Below are 19,983 nucleotides of genomic sequence, written 5' to 3' on the forward strand. Positions count from 1 at the left end.
TTGATTTTGAAAACATGTCAATGTCACATAAATTTGGGATTCAACATTTCGAAATATTAGTGTCGGTGGGTAATTGATTGGTTTTTTTTATAGGCAAAAGTTAGTTGTTAATTGTTAGTAAATTAGTTCATTCGCTAGAGTTTGAACCATGACCCTTCACCCTGCAAATCCCTTAATTTTCCTGAACTCATCAAGCCAGCTACCCTTCCCCGTGGTAATTGATTGGTGTTAAAGGGTAACTACTAGTTGGTAAGTACACCGTTAAAGTCAGCCTCTAACGGTTAAAGTTAAGATTTAGATCTCAGTATTTCTCAAAAAAATAAAGAAGAAAGAATTAGATCTCAGTAACGAGTTTCTCCACTTTCATAAAAAAAAAAAAACGAGTTTCTCTGTTATCTTTCATTAGTAGACGGTTCTTAGTGCATTCCATATGATTGATATTGCACCCATACAAATCAGCTGAATATGCTATTTCGATGAATTGGATTGGAATGTTCCATCTTAAAACACTCTTTCTCTAGTTTCACTAGTTTCATTAGAACATAATTACAATTTACAGCCTCATCCGCTTACCTATGATTTGTCAAGATGAACAAACAAGATGGATCCAATCCACCAATCCAGCAGTATCCATACAATGACGCACCCATAGATAAATATAATGTCTCCATTCCATATAACTATACAACAACTATACCTAGGATAAATACAACTAAGCCACCTCTTCTTTAATATGGCGACTAAAAGTTTTCTGGTCACCCGCATATATTGTTTATGCCGTGCTTTTCATATGCCAAGGTCGAATGATGGAGACCTAAAAACATCAAGGTTTGTTGCGTGAGATTGAGGGGCTGTAGTTTGCTTGTGACTTGACAAATCTGATTTCTCTTTCAGAAGCGATGTTGCTTGTGCCTCCAATTCGTCAAGATCAAGATCATTATAAAACTGATCATCACATAGAACATCTATAGTTGCCTCGCCATCCACTGATTCTTTCTTTGATTCAAGTGCAAATTCTTGTTCAAGGTTCACATTTGGAAAATGTCCAGAATGATAAAATGTCAATCTTCTTTTACGACTTCTTACGTCTGTCCCAGTCCCACTAAGGGAAGTAGTTGAAAGCACTGCTTCTGAGGTTATTTGGTCGATATGAACTGATTCTGAAGTCCGATTAGCTGACTGATTGGTTGGTCCTGTCCGGAAATGACTCACTGTCTTGCCTGATGAATCCCTACTTTCACTAATGCTGGCTGTAGTCATCACGTCGTCAGGGCTGAAGGTAGCAGGAAAATTAAGTCCTCCATTAATTGGTGTTTGACTGAGTAGAGAACGCCTGCAACAGAGCTCATTCTAATTATGAATTTTTAACATGAATTAAATAAGAATTTTTTTAGTTCAGATTCCAGTCAATCCAAGCAAGCACAGAGACATTGATAAAACAAGGTATATTGGAGAAAGCATTAATTGTATACATACACCAGTAGCTGGATATGCAACATTTTCCCGGAGCTTATAGTATGACGAAATCATTGAGATGTAAAAAGTTCATCAACATCAGCAGTTATATCATATATGTTCTATCTAAATCATAGCCCATAGCCCCATACCTCTTAGCTGCTAATTTTCCCGGACAGCATTGTGCAAAGTTTAATAAATTTGGGAATTTGGGTACCATAATGTATTTTCCAACAACTCCAGAACAGCACTGAACAGATAATTTACATAAGAAAGGTCTCTCCCTCTCTACTTAGAGAAAAATATAAAAGTGATATCTTAAATTCATGATTAAGCTTCAGGACTACTTTAAGCAGACATCTTGTCCATAACAGAGAAGTAAACCTGCCCACCTCCCCCTCATACCTCATTATAAATTTGGAAAAAACATTAAATACAATTAGTGGATTACCCTAAACATGGGTGAAAGGAAGGGGAATGGCGGGACAATGGATCACAAGTCCCCAACCCTCAACTTCTCTTAACCCTTTTAAAATTTGGAAATATTTTCATGTGGCCTCCTCAAGAAAAAGTAAATTAATTTTGACCCCTTGATATATTTCCTGTCTCTCTACCTGACAGTAGACCATGTAGTTGCCAAATAAAATGCAAGCTAACATTTTAGTCCAGTTAACGAGGAGTATTGTGAAGTATACAAGAATAATGGAATACCTAATGGTAATTTTTGCTAATATATTGAGTTTATTAATATAATACTTGAAGGAGCTGAAATACTTGACATTTTTCTGATCTCTCTTCTACCTTGTATCATTGTTCATTTCATAAAATTTTCTTGTTTTAATTCATTTTCAGAGGATGCTTCTCTTTATCACCAACATTGACGTTCCTTAGAATTATGTAAAACATGGTCAAACTCAATCCAGGAAAGAAGTAACCGACCCAGAAACATGTTGTGTGATTATTTGAGCAGTTCACTTCACTACCAAAATTCTCTGAACCATGCAATTGCAGGCTACTTTACTTAAGAAGGAAACCTATGAAAAGACGAGAAATGGGAGGAATGTAAAATACCTGTAAATTGCCATCATGTCAATTCTACTAGCTTCAGGTTGACTGGCCGCTGTAGGGTTGGTCCTGTCATCTATGAAACTGTCATGTGAATTGCCATCCTCGACATCTTCATCATTAGATACATAGGCATCTGAAGATACCCTGACAATATTGAGCAGATCATGAGATTGGATATTTTCTCAGAAAACGCCCATGATATGCAGATTATTTCTTTGCAATTATTATCTTCTGAATCATAGAAAAACATGCTAACTATGATAGTAAATATTATTGGCCAAAAATTGCTAAACTAAAGGATGAGAATGCAACATTCAGTGAGTCTGTAACATAAGCTTACTCAGCTTCCTCCTCAATGAATTCTCTCACATTATGTGTTGACTTCCTTTTACCTAAAAAGAAGAAAGTGAAACAGCACAACCTTAAATTTTCACAAATACTTGAATATGGAATAGCATTTAAATAGATTTCCAATTTGGTTTCACAAGAAACAAAGTATGATCTACAATATGTCAATAAAGCAAAGGTACAAAAGATGCACCGAACAAATTAAAATCACCTTGGCCATGCTTATAGTGTGTGGGATTGGAGGCAGGAGAAGATGATTCGAAAAAGTTTGCTGTTGAAGCCAAAAAATTGTCTTTCTGATTCATATTACTCTTGGTATCTTCAACTTTCCGCAACCTTTTAAATTTCTGTGCAGGTTTAATGCTCATAGACATTTCACCACAAGCTGAATGTGACTCTTCACTGAAGCTTGGGTCAGCGATATATGTATGGGCTTCATCGATTTGAGAAAGGAAGACGCGTCCTCTTCTAATTGCACAATTCTTCAGCTTAAGTAAAGGGGTTTGAGTTTTACTGACAGGAGAAGTACAAACATTCTTACAAGTGTCATGATCAATGATGACCTTTTCAGTATCCCTAGAATTTAAAGCACTAACACCCTGTTCTTCCTGGAAATGAACAGGTGAAATACAGTCTCTAATGACACACTTGTCTTTCAATGGCCCTGAAAAATCCAATTCAGAGCAAATTATTTAATCAGGTTCGCACATTCAACAAAGTTATCAATCTCAAATATCACACACAACCACGTTATGACCTCAAAGTGACCCACCTCTTTCATCAATTGGAGACTCTGGAACAACGCCACTTTTTATAAAATTAGTTAAACGGGGACTAAATTCTTCATCTCCCATGCCACTAATGCATGCATTTGCAGCCATCAAAGAAGTCTGACTCTCAGCAACATTTACCGTTTCACCAGCCTTAGCTCCTTCATTTGACACATTTCTCATAGCAATTGGAGTCTCAGGAATTATCTCATCGCCCTCGCATGTTTCATCTTGATTCTTAACCAAGTCACAAAGTGTACTATCTTCTTGAGTTAGATCAACAAACTCTTTTGTTTGAATCCCCAAATGACAGGAATCCAGTTCCAGACAACTCACAGAGACACCGTTCCTTCCCACTGTATGGGTACGGCATGATTCATTGTCTGAAGTAGTGGACAGAAATAAAAAAGGACTTCCTGTTAGATAATGTCTTCTCAAATTTCAAATGTAAGATATTTATAAAATCTTCACAGAAGTTGAAAAGATGTTACTCCACCAAAAAGAAATTAAACAAATACCCGTCAACTAGTAATTTTTTTGGAAAGTAAAAACCATACTACAGAAACACCTTTTTTCAGTCGCTATTCTGATTTCTGACAATCTCATCGCATATTCAATGAATATGAGGTTGGTCCGATAAGGGGAATAATAGCACACTAAGAAAAATATGATCTTCACCACAAATTCTTCATATTTTGCATCGGTAATTACAGAACGTCAGAACCTCGGTTAAAGAGGATGAGAGGAACTGCTGCCCCAATATCATATTGCAAGCTTCAAAGTATACAACATTGACAAAGCATAATGGAAGTATTTTAAAATAAAAATGGCACAAACACAATCCCTGTACTAAAATTACCTAGAATATTTTACAATACGTCTGTTACTTGATTCGTACAGTGACTAAAGTCTCATGTATTTATTGTCTGGCAATAGAATTTGGGAGAAAATTGAAGAGATATTACCTTTTATAGCTTCATCGAGCTCGGCAATAGCAATTTGCTTACTATCTCCTAACCACTGATGTTCCTGAGTTTAACAAATAGATGTATTATTTTACCAAATAAAACAACAACAAAAAAACAGACAGATCATAGTATGATATGACTACAATAACTAGCAGTCTAGCACAATGTATAGTACTAAGATAGGAAAAGATGTAGAACCTGAAGAGTTTTTCTATCTTTGGGAATTGCTATTAGTCCTTGCAAACGCTGCATCATGTCTATAAGCATCAACGTTCCAGAGGAATGCTTCACTTTATGTACTCTGGAAGGAAAGGTCTGAAAGTGGGGAAACGCAATAAGAGACAATCTACATTTGTTTTCCCCGGTTTGGTGGAAATAATTTTCAAGTAAATCAATCTCAGCAAGAGTGAGTTTGTCCTTTGAGGGAGAAATGTGAAGATGGTCATCTGACACATTCTTTTGACGAGGAATAAATTTCTCAATAGACAGCTCAACATACTGAACTTCTGGTTTGAGGATGTGGGGAATCTACAAAAGTATTTATCAGGATTTAGAGGATAAGGATAAAAAATCAGAAATGAAAAGGAAAGAAGCTATCTAACGGTTTCTAACCATCCTTGGACTAGGATGAAAGACAAAGCTATTTACGCCCCCATTTCGCATGTGTTTACTTATAGTCTTGCTCTTTGCCTGTTTTCTCAAGTAGCCTTTTAACTCTGCTCCTTCACAGGCTAAAACTAGTGGTAATTGTTAAGGAATCAAAAAAGTTTTCAGAAAACTAAGACCGTTGAAAGTATAAAGAGGTCATTAGTAGAGAACAACAGGATGTTCTTCTTTCTCAGCAGTAGCAACTGCCAAGAGTCAAATAAAATAGACAACCAAAGGATATCAACTCGCCCATCGTGCTTTCTTCCAGTTCTCCCCATTCGTTGAATCATTCTAAGTGGTGAAATATTAGCATCAAAAGATATGACAAGATCAACTTCCATAATATCAAGACCTTCTTCACCAATTGATGTAGCAACAATGACATTGAAGGCACCAGACCGGAATTTCTGTTGGTGAAGATGAACCATGTAAAGAAATGGGAGGAGTATAAATGTTGTACCAAAATAGAATACCTACCTTCAGCACAGCCTGTTGAACTTTTTGGGATTGACCTTTCATTGTTTTTCCTGAAAATAATTAAAATGATAATTTTCTTTAATGAACTTGGGAATTTATAATGATGAAGGCCAAAAGCCAAAGAAGAAAACAAAAGGAAGATACAAGTTCAAGATAAGAAACTCCCAATGAATATAGACAGAAGAAAAAGAAGTAGATGTCAAATGCTTAACAATGACTAAGAATTATTTAAGGCCACAAGTCACAACAAATTACAAGAACAAAAAATTATTTAAGGCCACAGCAAAATACAAGAAGAACAAGAAATAAGTTCAAATATAGTTTAAGAAATACCAGAAGAACAAGTAAATTATTTAAGAACTAGGTCAACTAGATGGCTTAAACGATGCCACAATGCACCACCATCATGTATTAAGTTCACATATAGACTATTTACCTCTAAAATATCTCTTAATAGTTTAGCCAATAACTTTCCTATGTCTTCATCTACCTCTAACTCTTGGACTATCCTCCATCTGATCAACTCTCCTTACCAATGCTTCTACAAGTTATTTCCAAGTACATGCCCAAACTATCTAAGGTCAGCATTTAGGGTAGAGTTAGGCCTAGCCCAAATTATAAAGGCGATACTAAAGTCCATCCTAGATTCTTCCGTTATTAGGCCACCTGCAGAAATTTAAAGTTCAATAGACGACCTGGCCTGCAGGTGTTCTAAAAAATTAATGAAGTCAATCAACCATGTCGCTAATTCAAAAGAAAATTGATGAAGTCAATTTGATCCTATAGATATCTGATAGAACCAGTAATTTCTGAACTGAAATATATATGTATTAAATGGAAATATATGAGCTAGAGCTCTCACAATTTATGAAAAACACCAGAGTCAGTGACTCCTACCAGAGATATTCTCTCCTATAACAATACTACCAATATCCAGAATGATCCTCCTCACTCTCTCTCTCTCTCACTTTATATACCAGAATCCCTATCCTTCCCAAAATCTTGCCAGCTCACCCCCTCCTCTAACTAGCACTAATTCTCTCTCCCTGACCCCACCTTCCTTCTCCTAGAATAAACTTGCCAGACCCTGGGCTTTTCTCTACCCTTCTCCACAATTGTTTCCTCAAGGTTTATTGGCTCACTAGTATTGTTGTTGGAAAATATATCAGTATTTATTGTTTTCCAGTCAATTCTAGAGATTCTATTATTGACTTTTTTATATGTAATAATTTTCTCCTTAATTCAAGGAGTAGTAATTCTCTCCTTAATTCAAGGAGTAATAATTGTATCCTCTCTATAAATACCAGCCTTTGGCTGAGGAATAAGATAGAACAGCATTTACCTATTATTTTTCAATATGGTATCAAGAGCCCTAGGTTGGGACTTCTACTGTAGAGCTTTCCACAGCTAGTCTGATCAACCTATTTCCTTCCCCGACCCGTTTCACATACCCATTTAGCCTCCTATGGCAGGTCGCAATAGGTGGCCCTCCATAGCAGAGGCCTACACCGGATCCACAGCCAACCACGGCGAACAATCACTTGACTCGGGCGTCAACAGCGGTGATGGCGGTGGCAAAGGAGACGGCGGTGGCCGCGGTAATGGTGGTGGTCGTGGAGATGGCACACCAAAGTTCGTCACAAACAGTGGCGGTAATGACGGCAACAATGAAAACAGAAACAACAGTGTTTATGGTGACAGTAATGTCAATATAGGTTGCAATGACCAAGAGGGTTCCTCATACTCCCTCAAGGTCAATATTCCTAAGATGAATGGGAAGAACTATAATGAATGGGCCCAAACCGTTCGCTTGGTATTGGATAGCAAAGGGAAGCTTGGTTTTTTAACAGGAGCAGTAGCTGAACCAACAAGCGGAGACCCTCGTTACAAACAATGGAAATCTGAAAACTCCTTGATTATTGCTTGGTTGGTAAGCTCTATGGAAACTGGAATAGGTAAGCCTTACATGTTTTTGCCTTCTGCAAAGGATGTGTGGGAAGCTGTTAAGGAAACATACTCTGATATTCAAAACTCCTCCCAAATTTTTGGTTTAAAATCAAAGTTATGGCAGGCTAAACAAGGTGACAGGAGTGTAACTGCTTATTACAATGAGTTGTTGACCCTGTGGCAAGAATTAGATCTCTGTTATGATGACAATTGGAGGTGTACAGAAGATAGTGTTCTGTTTCTCAAGAGGCAAGAAAATGATCGTGTCTTCATGTTTCTTGCTGGGCTAAATACAGACCTTGATGAGGTAAGGGGTCGAGTTTTAGGAAAAATACCATTGCCAACTCTTCGTGAAACTTTTGCAGAAATCAGAAGGGAGGAGGCACGACAAGGAATTATGATGGGCAAGACACCACGAAGTTCTGAATCTGAAGGCTCTGCTCTGGCTACTAGGAACCTCGGCGAGGGAAAAAGGTCAGAAAAAGTTCCTTGGTGCGATCACTGCAAGCGCGAATGGCACACACGTGAAAATTGTTGGAAGCTCATAGGAAAACCTCCTAGCTGGAAGAAGAAAGGTCGTCGTGCATTTCAAGCAAGTAATTCTGATCAAGGGCAGCAATCCTCTTCGACTCAGCTTCCGCTCACTACGGAACAACTAGACAAACTGCTCAAACTCCTCGAGTCTTCAACCCCTTCTTGCTCTATAGCAACAAAAGGTAATTCTGCATGTCTTAGTGTCAGTCCCAGTCATACTTGGATATTAGATTCAGGTGCCTCGGATCACATGACAAGTGAATCCACCTTGTTTTCTTCATATAGTCCATGTGCAGGTAATCAAAAAATAAAAATTGCAGATGGCTCTTTTTCAGCCATTGCAGGTAAAGGGTCAGTTGTGTTGTCTCCAGTGTTAACTCTTAACGATGTCCTTCATGTTCCAAACTTATCCTGTAATTTAATGTCTGTTAGTAAATTAACCCGAGATATAAATTGTCAAACCAATTTTTTCCGTTCTCACTGTGTCTTTCAGGATTTGAACTCGGGGAAGATGATTGGCAGTGCTAAGGAGAGTGGAGGACTCTACTACCTTGACATTGGATCTGCATCACAACTACCTCCAAAAACAATAAGTTCCTGCTTTGAATCCTTTTTTGTTTTGAATAATAATGATGACAACGTTATGTTATGGCATTTACGATTAGGTCATCCTAGTTTTCATTACTTAAAACACTTGTTTCCTAAGTTATTTTATAATAAGAACCTTTCTTTGCTTAAATGTGAAGCATGTGAGTTTGCAAAGCATCATCGTTCCCAATTTCCAATACAGCCATATAAACCATCAAAACCTTTTTCTATTGTTCACAGTGATGTTTGGGGCCCTAACCGTACAAGTACACTTTCTCTTAAAAAATGGTTCATCACATTTATAGATGACCATTCAAGAGTATGTTGGGTGTACTTGTTAAAGGGGAAATCAGATGTTTGTCGGGCTGTAAAGGATTTTTGTACAATGGTGCAGAACCAATATCAAACAAATATTCAAGTCTTTAGAAGTGATAATGGCAAAGAATATTTTAACACTATTTTGGATGATTTTTTCCTAAAAAATGGGATTGTACATCAAAGTTCATGTCCTAATACTCCTCAACAAAATGGAGTTGCTGAAAGAAAAAATAGACATTTATTGGAGGTTGCTAGAGCATTACTTTTCTCAAGTAAAGTACCAAACTATTTGTGGGGCGAAGCTGTTTTAACAGCGGCATATTTAATTAATAGAATGCCCTCCAAAGTTCTCAATTTCCAAACTCCAATTAATACTTTCAAAGAATGTTTTCCTAGTACTCGTGTTTCAACTGATTTGACATTAAAAATCTTTGGTTGCATAGCCTTTGTTCATGAACATAAAAATGTTGGAAAACTTGAACCACGTGCTATAAAATGTGTTTTTGTTGGATACTCCCCAACCCAAAAGGGGTATAAATGTTTTGATCCAAAAAACAAGAAAATGTTTGTCACTATGGACGTTACGTTTTTTGAAAATAAACCTTTTTTTAATGACACTCATCTTCAAGGGGGGGATATAAAGGAAGACTCGTTTCAAATTGAGGACATGAGTTTTTTAAATAAATTATCTTTGCCTGTACCACAAAGCTCTAAGACTTATAGTTCTGCACCAACAGAAAATGGCCAAGATACTCTATCTGATCCTACTCCTGTTATGAGTAAGGAACTTGAGGAATCAGAGCCTACATTTTCTCATGAAGAAACCAATGAGAATCTTGACAATAGGGATGATGATGATCTAATTAAAATGCCACAAAATAATGAGTCACTTAAAGAGAACAGATTTGAAGTAGGAAACAGGACTTGGAAAGGGAAGGTTTATGTGAAAAAGCACCACAAAGAAAGGAATGAGTCCACATCTCAACACTGTCAGGAATCTGAACCGGGGAATGATCAACCTCCTAAGAAAATGAAAGGTAAGTCTATCTCTGTTTCTGAGAGTCGTATTTTGTATCCTGATATAGATGATCCTGTTGCCATTAGAAAACCTGTTAGATCTTGCACTAAACACCCTATTTCCAATTTTATATCATATTCAAATTTGTCTTCATCTCTGTCTGCCTTCACCTCAAAATTGTCTAGTGTAGAAATTCCAAAAAATGTCCAGGTTGCTCTAGAAATTCCAAAGTGGAGGGAAGCTGTACTTGAGGAGATGACAGCTCTTGAAAAGAACAAAACTTGGAGTGTTATGACACTACCAGATGGCAAGAAGACAGTTGGATGCAAATGGGTGTTTACTGTGAATTATAATTCAGATGGGTCAATTGAAAGGTACAAGGCTCGCTTGGTGGCGAAGGGCTTTACTCAGACCTATGGTATAGACTACTCAGAGACATTTGCTCCTGTTGCAAAATTGAACACTGTCCGAATTCTCTTATCTCTTGCTGCCAACCTGGATTGGCCCCTACATCAATTGGATGTTAAGAATGCGTTTCTTAATGGTGATCTAGAAGAAGAAGTATATATGGAGATTCCTCCTGGCTTTGAAAGCAAATTTGGATCAAATGTATGCAAACTAAATAGGTCTTTGTATGGATTAAAGCAGTCCCCTAGAGCTTGGTTTGAAAAATTCACTCAGTCCATGAAGAAACAAGGGTACACTCAAGGACAGGCTGACCACACCTTATTCACAAAATTCTCCCATGATGGGAAAGTTGCTGCCCTGATTGTTTATGTTGATGATATTGTCCTTACTGGAGATGATACAGTTGAAATGGCAAGAGTAAAAGAGAAATTAGCAGTAGACTTTGAAATCAAGGACTTAGGACCCATGAGATATTTTCTTGGAATGGAGGTTGCTCGATCAAAGAATGGTATTGTGGTTTCACAGCAGAAATACATTCTAGACTTATTGAAAGAAACAGGAATGAGTGGATGTCGTCCAGCAGATACCCCTATGGATCCTAATGCTAAACTTTGGGAAGAAGGTAGTGTTCCCGTTGATACTGGAAGATACCAAAGATTGGTTGGGAAACTGATTTATTTGTCACACACTCGACCTGATATTGCTTTCTCAGTTAGTGCAGTGAGTCAGTTCATGCATTCTCCTTTTGAGGAACATCTTGAGGCAGTCTATAGGATACTGAGATATTTGAAGGGAAATCCCGGAAAAGGCTTATTTTTTAAGAAGACTAGTGAAAGAAATGTGTCTATCTTCACCGATGCTGATTGGGCAGGCTCAGTCACAGATAGAAGATCAACCTCTGGATATTGTACCTATGTTTGGGGTAATCTTGTGACATGGAGGAGCAAGAAACAAGGAGTTGTGGCAAGAAGTAGTGCAGAAGCTGAGTTTAGAGCTATGGCTCAAGGTATTTGTGAAGGATTATGGATTCATAGAGTCCTAGAAGAACTTAAGATGAAAATTGAGCTTCCATTGAAATTATACTCCGACAGTAAAGCTGCTATTAGCATAGCTCATAACCCAGTTCAACATGACAGAACCAAGCATATTGAGATTGATCGACATTTCATAAAGGAGAAGTTAGATGCTGGAATCATATGTCTACCTTTTGTGACTTCGAGTCAGCAAACTGCGGATATCCTGACCAAGAGCTTGGCAAGACCTACCTTTGAGCATTTGATAGGCAAGTTGGGCATGATAGATATCTATGCACCAACTTGAGGGGGGGTGTTGGAAAATATATCAGTATTTATTGTTTTCCAGTCAATTCTAGAGATTCTATTATTGACTTTTTTATATGTAATAATTTTCTCCTTAATTCAAGGAGTAGTAATTCTCTCCTTAATTCAAGGAGTAATAATTGTATCCTCTCTATAAATACCAGCCTTTGGCTGAGGAATAAGATAGAACAGCATTTACCTATTATTTTTCAATATAGCATAGATAGCCTTTATAAGGATAGTGCAAACCTCAACTCTTGAGCTAGCTTTTGTGGTTGAGTATAGGCCTCCCAATTTCTAATATGGTATCAGAGCCTATCCTAGATCCAGTTGTTGTTTGTTGTGGAGACCTCCCATTATTGGGCCACCCGTTGTTGTTGATCCCACGTTCCAGGTTGTTCAGTCCTGGACGTGAGGGGGTGTGTTAGAAGTCCCACATTGGCTAGAGATAGAGCATAGATAGCCTTTATAAGGATAGTGCAAACCTCAACTCTTGAGCTAGCTTTTGTGGTTGAGTATAGGCCTCCCAATTTCTAATAATTGTCAAGTGTTCTATCAATATCCCATGATAGGCATGAGAGCATTTCATAATCATCAAGTCTACAATATCCGCAATTCAAATGTCCAGCCTTGGGCATGAAGGAGCGTTAAGGTTCCACATTGACTGGAGATATGGGCAAAGAAGTCTTCATAAAGGCCATGACTACCTTCACCCCTAAACTAGTTTTCAGGTAAAGTTAGGCATAGCTTCTCAACATAATCATTAAAAAAAAACAGTTCCACATATTCAAAGTATCGGTCCTACTATACTGAATAAAATGTGTTCTAAAGAATAATTCAGATTAAATTCGGCACATAGAAAACAAGCTACCATTATAAATACCTGAACTTTGACCAATAAACTGGGTAGCTCTGACTGGACCCCCACTATTTGTAAGTGCGTCCATTATGTCCCTAAATACTCAAATTAACATAAGAATATTTTCAAATATGGGTAAAACTTCCCTTTAACTATGTCCAATAAGATAATGAAATGATTCAATTTAATTTTACCTGACACTTTCTCTGTAATTGGAGAAAATAATTACCCTGGAGTTTTGTGGATCATTGGTTTCTGCAACCACATCAAAAGATGTTATTCATTGTCACTGATGAGTATGCAGTATGCACCCATTGTAAATGTTTTGACGATAAAATGTAAGGAAGGTAACCCAATTATAAGAAAAGGAAAAAGAAAAAAAAAATGATATTTATCCACAAGATTTTGCCCCTTCAAAGTACAGGCTTAGTGCTTACATAATACAGATGGCTGAAATTTATATCAAACTGTTTAAGGCTGTTTGGGAATAATTGTTTAGTTTAAAAAAAAAAGAAATTTAATTACAAATTTAGAAGAACCATTTTACTGAAGGAAACGAAGAATATCCAAAAAGTGAAGAAAACATATCTCCCTTAAATTGTAAGAGACTAAAAATTTAATTGTCTAAATATACACAAAATGTGTCAAATCAGTTAAGTGCTCTAATATTTTCAACCATACATACTACCCCCTTAAACATACTTTTAGCTGTCAATACATTTATCTTCCTTTACACTGCATTATTTAAGAAGCTAGAATGAAAATGTTAAAACCCATAGACACTTGACAAAAAAATTCTACTTACTGAAATGCTCCAGTAATACTTCTAGCATCTTGGACAATTTGGGACTCGATGCTCCATGAAACAAGCTTTGTTGCATAAGTTGCCTAGCTTTATGAATATCATCATTTTTACTCACATATTTTGCGAAAAACCTGAAAGAATATATTCTTAAACAGAATCATTGTACTAAAATTTAATATATAAAATGTATAGAAAAATCCACGCATAACATAATGAAATATCCCCCACAAAGCCCCTAGTAAAATAAGTTTAAGAATTATTAGACCAGAACAAAAGGGTGCAAAAAATCACATATGAATACAGAACTAAACATAACTTTCCCAGTGTTTTATCTACTTAGCTTATGCATAAAGAGTAAATAGGAATGAGGAAGTATACAAAAATGCTTACCCTTGCTTCAACTTTCTTTCAAGCATCTCATAAGCTGGCCTTATTCCATGACTTGAAAGCAGCTTGTGGATGTAATAAAGAGTAATAAGAACTCCAAAATACCCTTCAATATCTCCATAGTTGTCATGAGAAAGATCTTGCCTATGCCCCTGGCGAAACTTTTCCCTTATTTCAAGCAATACACAAGGGCTCAACTGTCGAGCGTTCAAAGATAAAGATTAATTAATGATTTTACTATATCTTACTTACTAACACTACAAATATGCCACTATTTAACATCTTGCATGTAACACAAAACAAAGCTTTCTTAAAGGACGTGACAAACTAAATGAATTCTGAGAGAGGAAAAGTACAGAATTACTTTGGTACAAACAAGACACCAAGACCTCAAAATATTCTCACTCTTTCTGTATGTATCTTAGCTTTAGGGTTAATTTATCTTGTTAATTGTTCCAAGGCTTCGAAAAAATCACTTGGTTATCTTTAGAGTTTACATTTTTTAGAGAACTGAAGAGCATGATAAGCCAACTGTAGATATTTTCCCTCAATAGGTGATGAAAGTGAAAAAAGAGCAAGGGGAACACGATTCATGCTGAACTATATCTTTATGGAACTTAATAAAAATCAATACAAGTCATGCAGTTATTTGTAAAGAAAAGGTAGAGCTATCCGAAAGTCTGAAACCATGAAAAGAAAAATGAAAAAGAAGCTAGAAGGCGAAGAGACATACAGTGCGGTAATCCCTGTTCTGAATGACCCCAATAGCTGTAAGCCTGGCAACTATAGGGCGTATCACTTCCAAAAACTTATTGTTTATTTCTACAGCATCTAGGCCCATTGCAACCTGGTAATGTTCCAACAAAGATCTCTGAAAACCGTAAATATAACTTTAGATTCCAAATAGATATGCATTGACTACCTGTATCAACTCTATCTTCCTATCATGAACATAAGAGATAACGTCAGGGTCAGTTTCACTGCGATATTCAAGCTTGGAGATATGCAGATTATCAATAACATCCTGGACAGTCTGCTGCTTTGCTGAATATCACACTAAGAGTGAGAACACAAAATATATTTTTAAGAAAAAACAAAGAGATAAGAAATAAATAACATACACCCTGGTGTCGCAGTTAACGCTAATATTCTCAGTTGCACTTGTACAGCCATTAACTAGAAACCGGGAAAAAAGGTATAAATTAGTTAAATGCTGTATATAATAGTGAAAGAACATCAGCATATAATAGTGGACATTATAAAGAGCTAAAGACCAGAAGAAACTAAAAACCTCTAAATAAATCAAACCTCACGAACTGCTTCACAGTAAGAGTAATTTCCCATTGCCCTGTGAGCTTCATCAATAACCAAGCATACTAAGTACTTCACCAAACATGTGCCTGAAATAATATAAACCATGCAGAAAGCAAAATAACGCTACAAAGGCAGGTCAAATGAAGCAAAGAATGGTAAATGATACACAAAAGGTAGTAAATTAAAGAATTAACCTGAATGAATATCCTTTTCAAAGACTTGTGGGGTGACAAAGAATACTCTCTTTGTTTTCCAAAATCGTGCTCTTTTAGGAGGACTTAACTGACCGGTCATATCAACTGTCCATTCCTGCAATAAAATTCAATTCAGGCAGATATTGGATAGATTTAATGAAGCAAAAGGTAAAGGTGAAAGAGAAGTGAGAATAATTGTTACTTGAGGTATTCCCACAATATTGTGGCATGCTTCTATCTGCTGCAAGACCAATGGTCGAGAAGGAGCAGTGAAGACTATTTTGCCTGTGGAGAAAGGAAGAAGATGTAAATGCTTGTCTGATTCTGAAGATAGTTTTCTGAGTTAAGAAGAAAACCTTGAGGAAACCATCTGAAGTAGTTATACATAACAACCGCGGCAATGAGTGTTTTGCCAAGTCCAGTTGGCAGGGCCACCAATGTATTTGAAAAGAGTGCGGACTGGGAAATATGGAACTGATAGTCACGGAGCGGAACATTAACTGGCAAAACAAGAACAAGATTGATTGAATTTCAAATGGAACTATATAAGGTATGGGCAAAGACGTCAATGTATGTGAAACAAGAGCAATCAGTACCAGGATAGATCCAAGTTTTAGCTGCATCGACGTCAATGTGGTGGGTGCAGTTAGGGCTCTCAGCATCTTCTTCCAACTGAGGTTTTGTCGGGGTTTCCTTCTTGGCAATGGCCACAAACTTATCGAGAGTGAATTGCTTTTTCTTGGGATTGGGAGAAACCTTACCCTTTCCCTTTCCCTTTCCCTTTGGGTCGCTGTCGCTGGTCGTTTGGCATACGGTGTCGATTTCTCTTGCAGCCGCTTCCCAATCAAACCCCTGAAAGAGAAAGAAGAATAAGGTCAAATCAAACCCCTAAAAACACAGTTACCGAAATCCAAATTTTCCATACGCTCGGCTCACCTCATCATCGTCGATGATCTCATAAGGATTATCGGACGCCGCCATTCATGTATATTTTCACTCGGAATGCGATTCACCAGCAAGAGGCCCCGCGCATAAACCAAATTTGATTTAATTGAAAATTCTCAAATCCTTCTTCCTCTCACTCCCCAGTCCCTCCCAAATAAGTCAATAATTCTAATTGGCGCCAAAATCATCATTGACAAATGAAAAAAGGTGTTATTATTTTTATTTTTCATGTCTAAAATTGCTATTGCTATTTACATTCTCAAACTATACAAACTCAAGTGTAGTGCACAAATGAACACGGGTTGATTCTTGTTATTTTATTTTCATCGGAAAGATAAATTGCACCATACATAAATAAATTGATTATTGGACCTTATCTACCCAACTCAAATGTCTCATAGCTCTTACCATTCGAGCTATCATTCGAGGATATTCTGATTCTTGTCTACGAAGATACCAGTGTATAGCTTATACACTACATGCCTTCAAAAAAAAACTTTTTGTTTAACTAGCAAAATATTCACATGTTCACTTACACTATATTTGGTAGAGATAGATGGGAAAAAGAGAGTTAGGAAGAGTAAGGAGGAAGTATGTGTGTTTGGTGAGGGGGGAGAGGGAGATAGAGGTGATACTCTCCAAATTCGAGATAAATGGGTGAGTTCACACCTTCATACTTTTTATGAGGGTCTGACATCGTCATAAAGGGTTAAAACTTAAAACCTAGTCTAGCTAATGCTAAATAAACGTATTTTTGCATAAAAAAGTATATTTCTCTATTCTCTATCTTTGTTCTATTTTATCATACCAAATCAATATCAATCAATATCAATATCAATATATATTAGAAAAGAATAACTTCTATAGTGACGTTTCAGCATCAAATTAATTGTTAGTGACGTGTCAGCACCAGATTAATTCTCATAAAAATTATTCCACGTGTCAATTTGTTAGATGGTATAATTTTCAATTTGTTAGAGGGTAAAATTTTAGATTTGATTAGGATTTAGGTTGTTTATTTCTTGATTTTATCTTAATTTATTTTTTATTTATTTTTAGAGTATTAATTGATTTTTATTGAATTTTCGGATTTTTAATTAATTCAGAATTTTATGTGTTTTTATTGTAATTTGATAGATTTTGATAGTTTTTATCTATATTTATTTAGTACCTTTTAAAATTTTAGATTTGATTAGGATTTAGGTTGTTTATTTCATGATTTTAATCTTTATTTATCTTATTATTTATTTTTAAACTTTGCCCTAATTATCTAAGATTTACCTAGATTACTCTTTACTAAAATTTCCAGACATTTATTGCAGAGGCAATCTTGGCTAATTTGAAAATTTTAAATTAGATAAACTTTTAACATTACAATTTTAAAAGATTATCCCTAATTATCTTAGATTTGCCTAGATTATTACTCCTTACTAAATTGACCTGACTTTTATTGCAGAGACAATCTTAACAAATTTAAAATTTTTAAATCTGAGAAACTTTTAACATTAAAATTTTAAAAGATTATCCCTAATTATCTAAGATTTACCGAGATTACTCCTTACTAAATTGACCCGACTTTTATTGCAGAGCCAGAGAATATCTTGGCTAATTTGATATTTTTAAATCTTGAAATTGTTTTCATCATCTCTTCAAATTAAGAAAAGTCTCAAGCCTAATTTACTGCATATTTAAAGGAATCCCCTGATTTCTCATTTTATTCTTTCTCATGATCTACAATATAAAAATAAAAGATGTCGTGCTCAATCTAGGATTTTCCAGAATTAAGATTAGTCAACCAACCTTCCCAAATAGTCTCGTTGGTTCTCAGTTATTTACAAGTCCTCCATCTAACCTCACTTCAGATCATAGTACTCCAAATAGCTCGACCGAAGCACGGCTGAAAAGAAAATCCATTATGAAACAGAAAAGATCTTCAGTCAAATCTTCAATTAATATTTATGTTAGGCCGTTTGTAATAGAAGACGAAAATGTCCAAAATCCCTTGAAATATATGTCGAGCCAACCATCAGATAAACAAAGAAATTTGCACAAGCTCGAGCTAATAGTAAGCCGATTTTGAAGCGCAACAAAGAGCATAGGGAAAACCAGCACATGGAAAATATACAACCCGATAGTCCACCAATAGACTCTATTTGTGAAGTTGGTGCCCTCAGCAATGATGAGTACACTAAGGGTTTGTTCGGTTGGAGAGGGGAAAGTGGGAGGAAAGAAAACACAGAAACCGAGGAATGAATTTAGATTAAGGTGTAGTCCAAATTCATTTCTCGAGATCAAACGAGTTTCTGTTGATCTCAATCAGGCTCAGAAGAGAAGTCTTTTTGTCCACTTTGCTTACGATTTCAGACTCTTCTATTTCATCTGCTGTTTAATATATTTTTAATAATCAAGGTATTAATTGATGTATCAAATACGTACAATACACATATTCCCCGTGCAACGCACGGGTAAAGAAACACTAGTAACTTATAAAACTACCCAACTTCTCTCTTCTCTATCTCACAAGGTGTAAGTGCCGGTTAGTCTTCTCCACGTGTTTAAATGGGCTGATGTGACACTCACATGTGCATGTACCACCATATAAGTGTTCATCGAAGACATGCCTTTAGCTTAGGTTCAAGCAATAACCAAATTCAAACTCTTTTCAAAAATCATAGATAAATATGTGCAATTTTGCTCTAGCAACAAACTAAACTTAAATATTATCATATTTATAAGGACAAAAACACAATTAACTCCAGAAGTAAATAAATAAACAAGAGTAAACTAGTTATATGCAATTAATGTCATTTTATTTCTTACCACTTTTCAATAATCATTATCGTCGCTCTTGGCACTACCACCATCATTGCTACCACCTCCACCCTGCAATAGTGTCACCACCACCTATACCGTCACGTCCACCACCCCACCACAACCAAACATAGCACCCCACATCGTCCACCGCCACCACTGTCATCTCTACCACCCACCACCGCCACCGTCCACCACCACCACCGTCATCGTTACGATATGCATGTGATGGATGAGTTTGAGCATTCACACATTGTATATGCCAACCGTATTGACTATGCCTATTATGTTCATGGTCACTTATTAACATTAATATTTTTTATGTTGATGTTAGCCATATCAAAAGTAAAAGATAAGTAAGTATTATAAATCATAATTAGTTTAAATACAATTTTATTACATTTGTTTCAAATATAATAAATTTCTAAATATCTCAACAAACTTTAACCGCGCATGAGATACACTAGTAATCTAGTATTATGAAAGCTTAATAAAACGTACCAAACGAGGACATAGGCCCAGTTTGGAAGAGCTTATTTGAGCTTATCTGACAGCATAAACTCTTATGTCAGTGTTTGGGAGAGCTTATGCAAACAGCTTATGGTCTGCCATAAGCTATTTTCAGCTTATTTTCATAAGCTACTCAGGATAGCTTATGAAAAACAGCTTATGCTTATACACAACTTATTTTTAATTTATTTCAATAAATTTTTAAAAATAGTTTATGAATAAGCGCTTATGTCATAAGCGCTTATGACCATAAGCTCTTAATTAAGCTGTTTATCCAAACGGGGCCATAATC

General features: G+C 36.2%; 1 protein-coding gene across 2 annotated transcripts; it reads right to left on the bottom strand.

The window, feature by feature from the left end:
* Positions 1-455: 455 nt before the first annotated feature.
* On the bottom strand, positions 456-16,548 carry LOC130748012 (DEAD-box ATP-dependent RNA helicase FANCM). Of its 2 annotated transcripts, XM_057601091.1 has the most exons (23): positions 16,362-16,548; positions 16,022-16,277; positions 15,782-15,925; positions 15,628-15,710; positions 15,426-15,540; positions 15,226-15,317; positions 15,039-15,093; positions 14,840-14,961; positions 14,651-14,764; positions 13,921-14,114; positions 13,531-13,661; positions 12,920-12,980; positions 12,750-12,820; positions 5,735-5,784; positions 5,499-5,664; positions 5,222-5,349; positions 4,808-5,137; positions 4,607-4,670; positions 3,644-4,024; positions 3,083-3,535; positions 2,864-2,915; positions 2,527-2,667; positions 456-1,333 (listed from the first exon to the last, which is right to left on the bottom strand). In XM_057601091.1, the coding sequence occupies exons 1-23, from the start codon at positions 16,404-16,406 to the stop codon at positions 787-789; spliced, it is 3,795 nt and encodes a 1,264-aa protein (XP_057457074.1). In that variant the 5' UTR covers positions 16,407-16,548; the 3' UTR covers positions 456-786. The 2 variants fall into 2 exon arrangements, with proteins under 2 accessions (XP_057457074.1, XP_057457075.1); XM_057601092.1 differs by lacking the exons at positions 15,426-15,540; positions 15,628-15,710; positions 15,782-15,925; positions 16,022-16,277; positions 16,362-16,548 and having other exon boundaries at positions 15,209-15,282.
* Positions 16,549-19,983: the final 3,435 nt, after the last annotated feature.

The sequence above is a fragment of the Lotus japonicus genome, chromosome 3 (genome assembly GCF_012489685.1).
Source record: "Lotus japonicus ecotype B-129 chromosome 3, LjGifu_v1.2".
Classification (NCBI taxonomy): Eukaryota; Viridiplantae; Streptophyta; class Magnoliopsida; order Fabales; family Fabaceae; genus Lotus; species Lotus japonicus.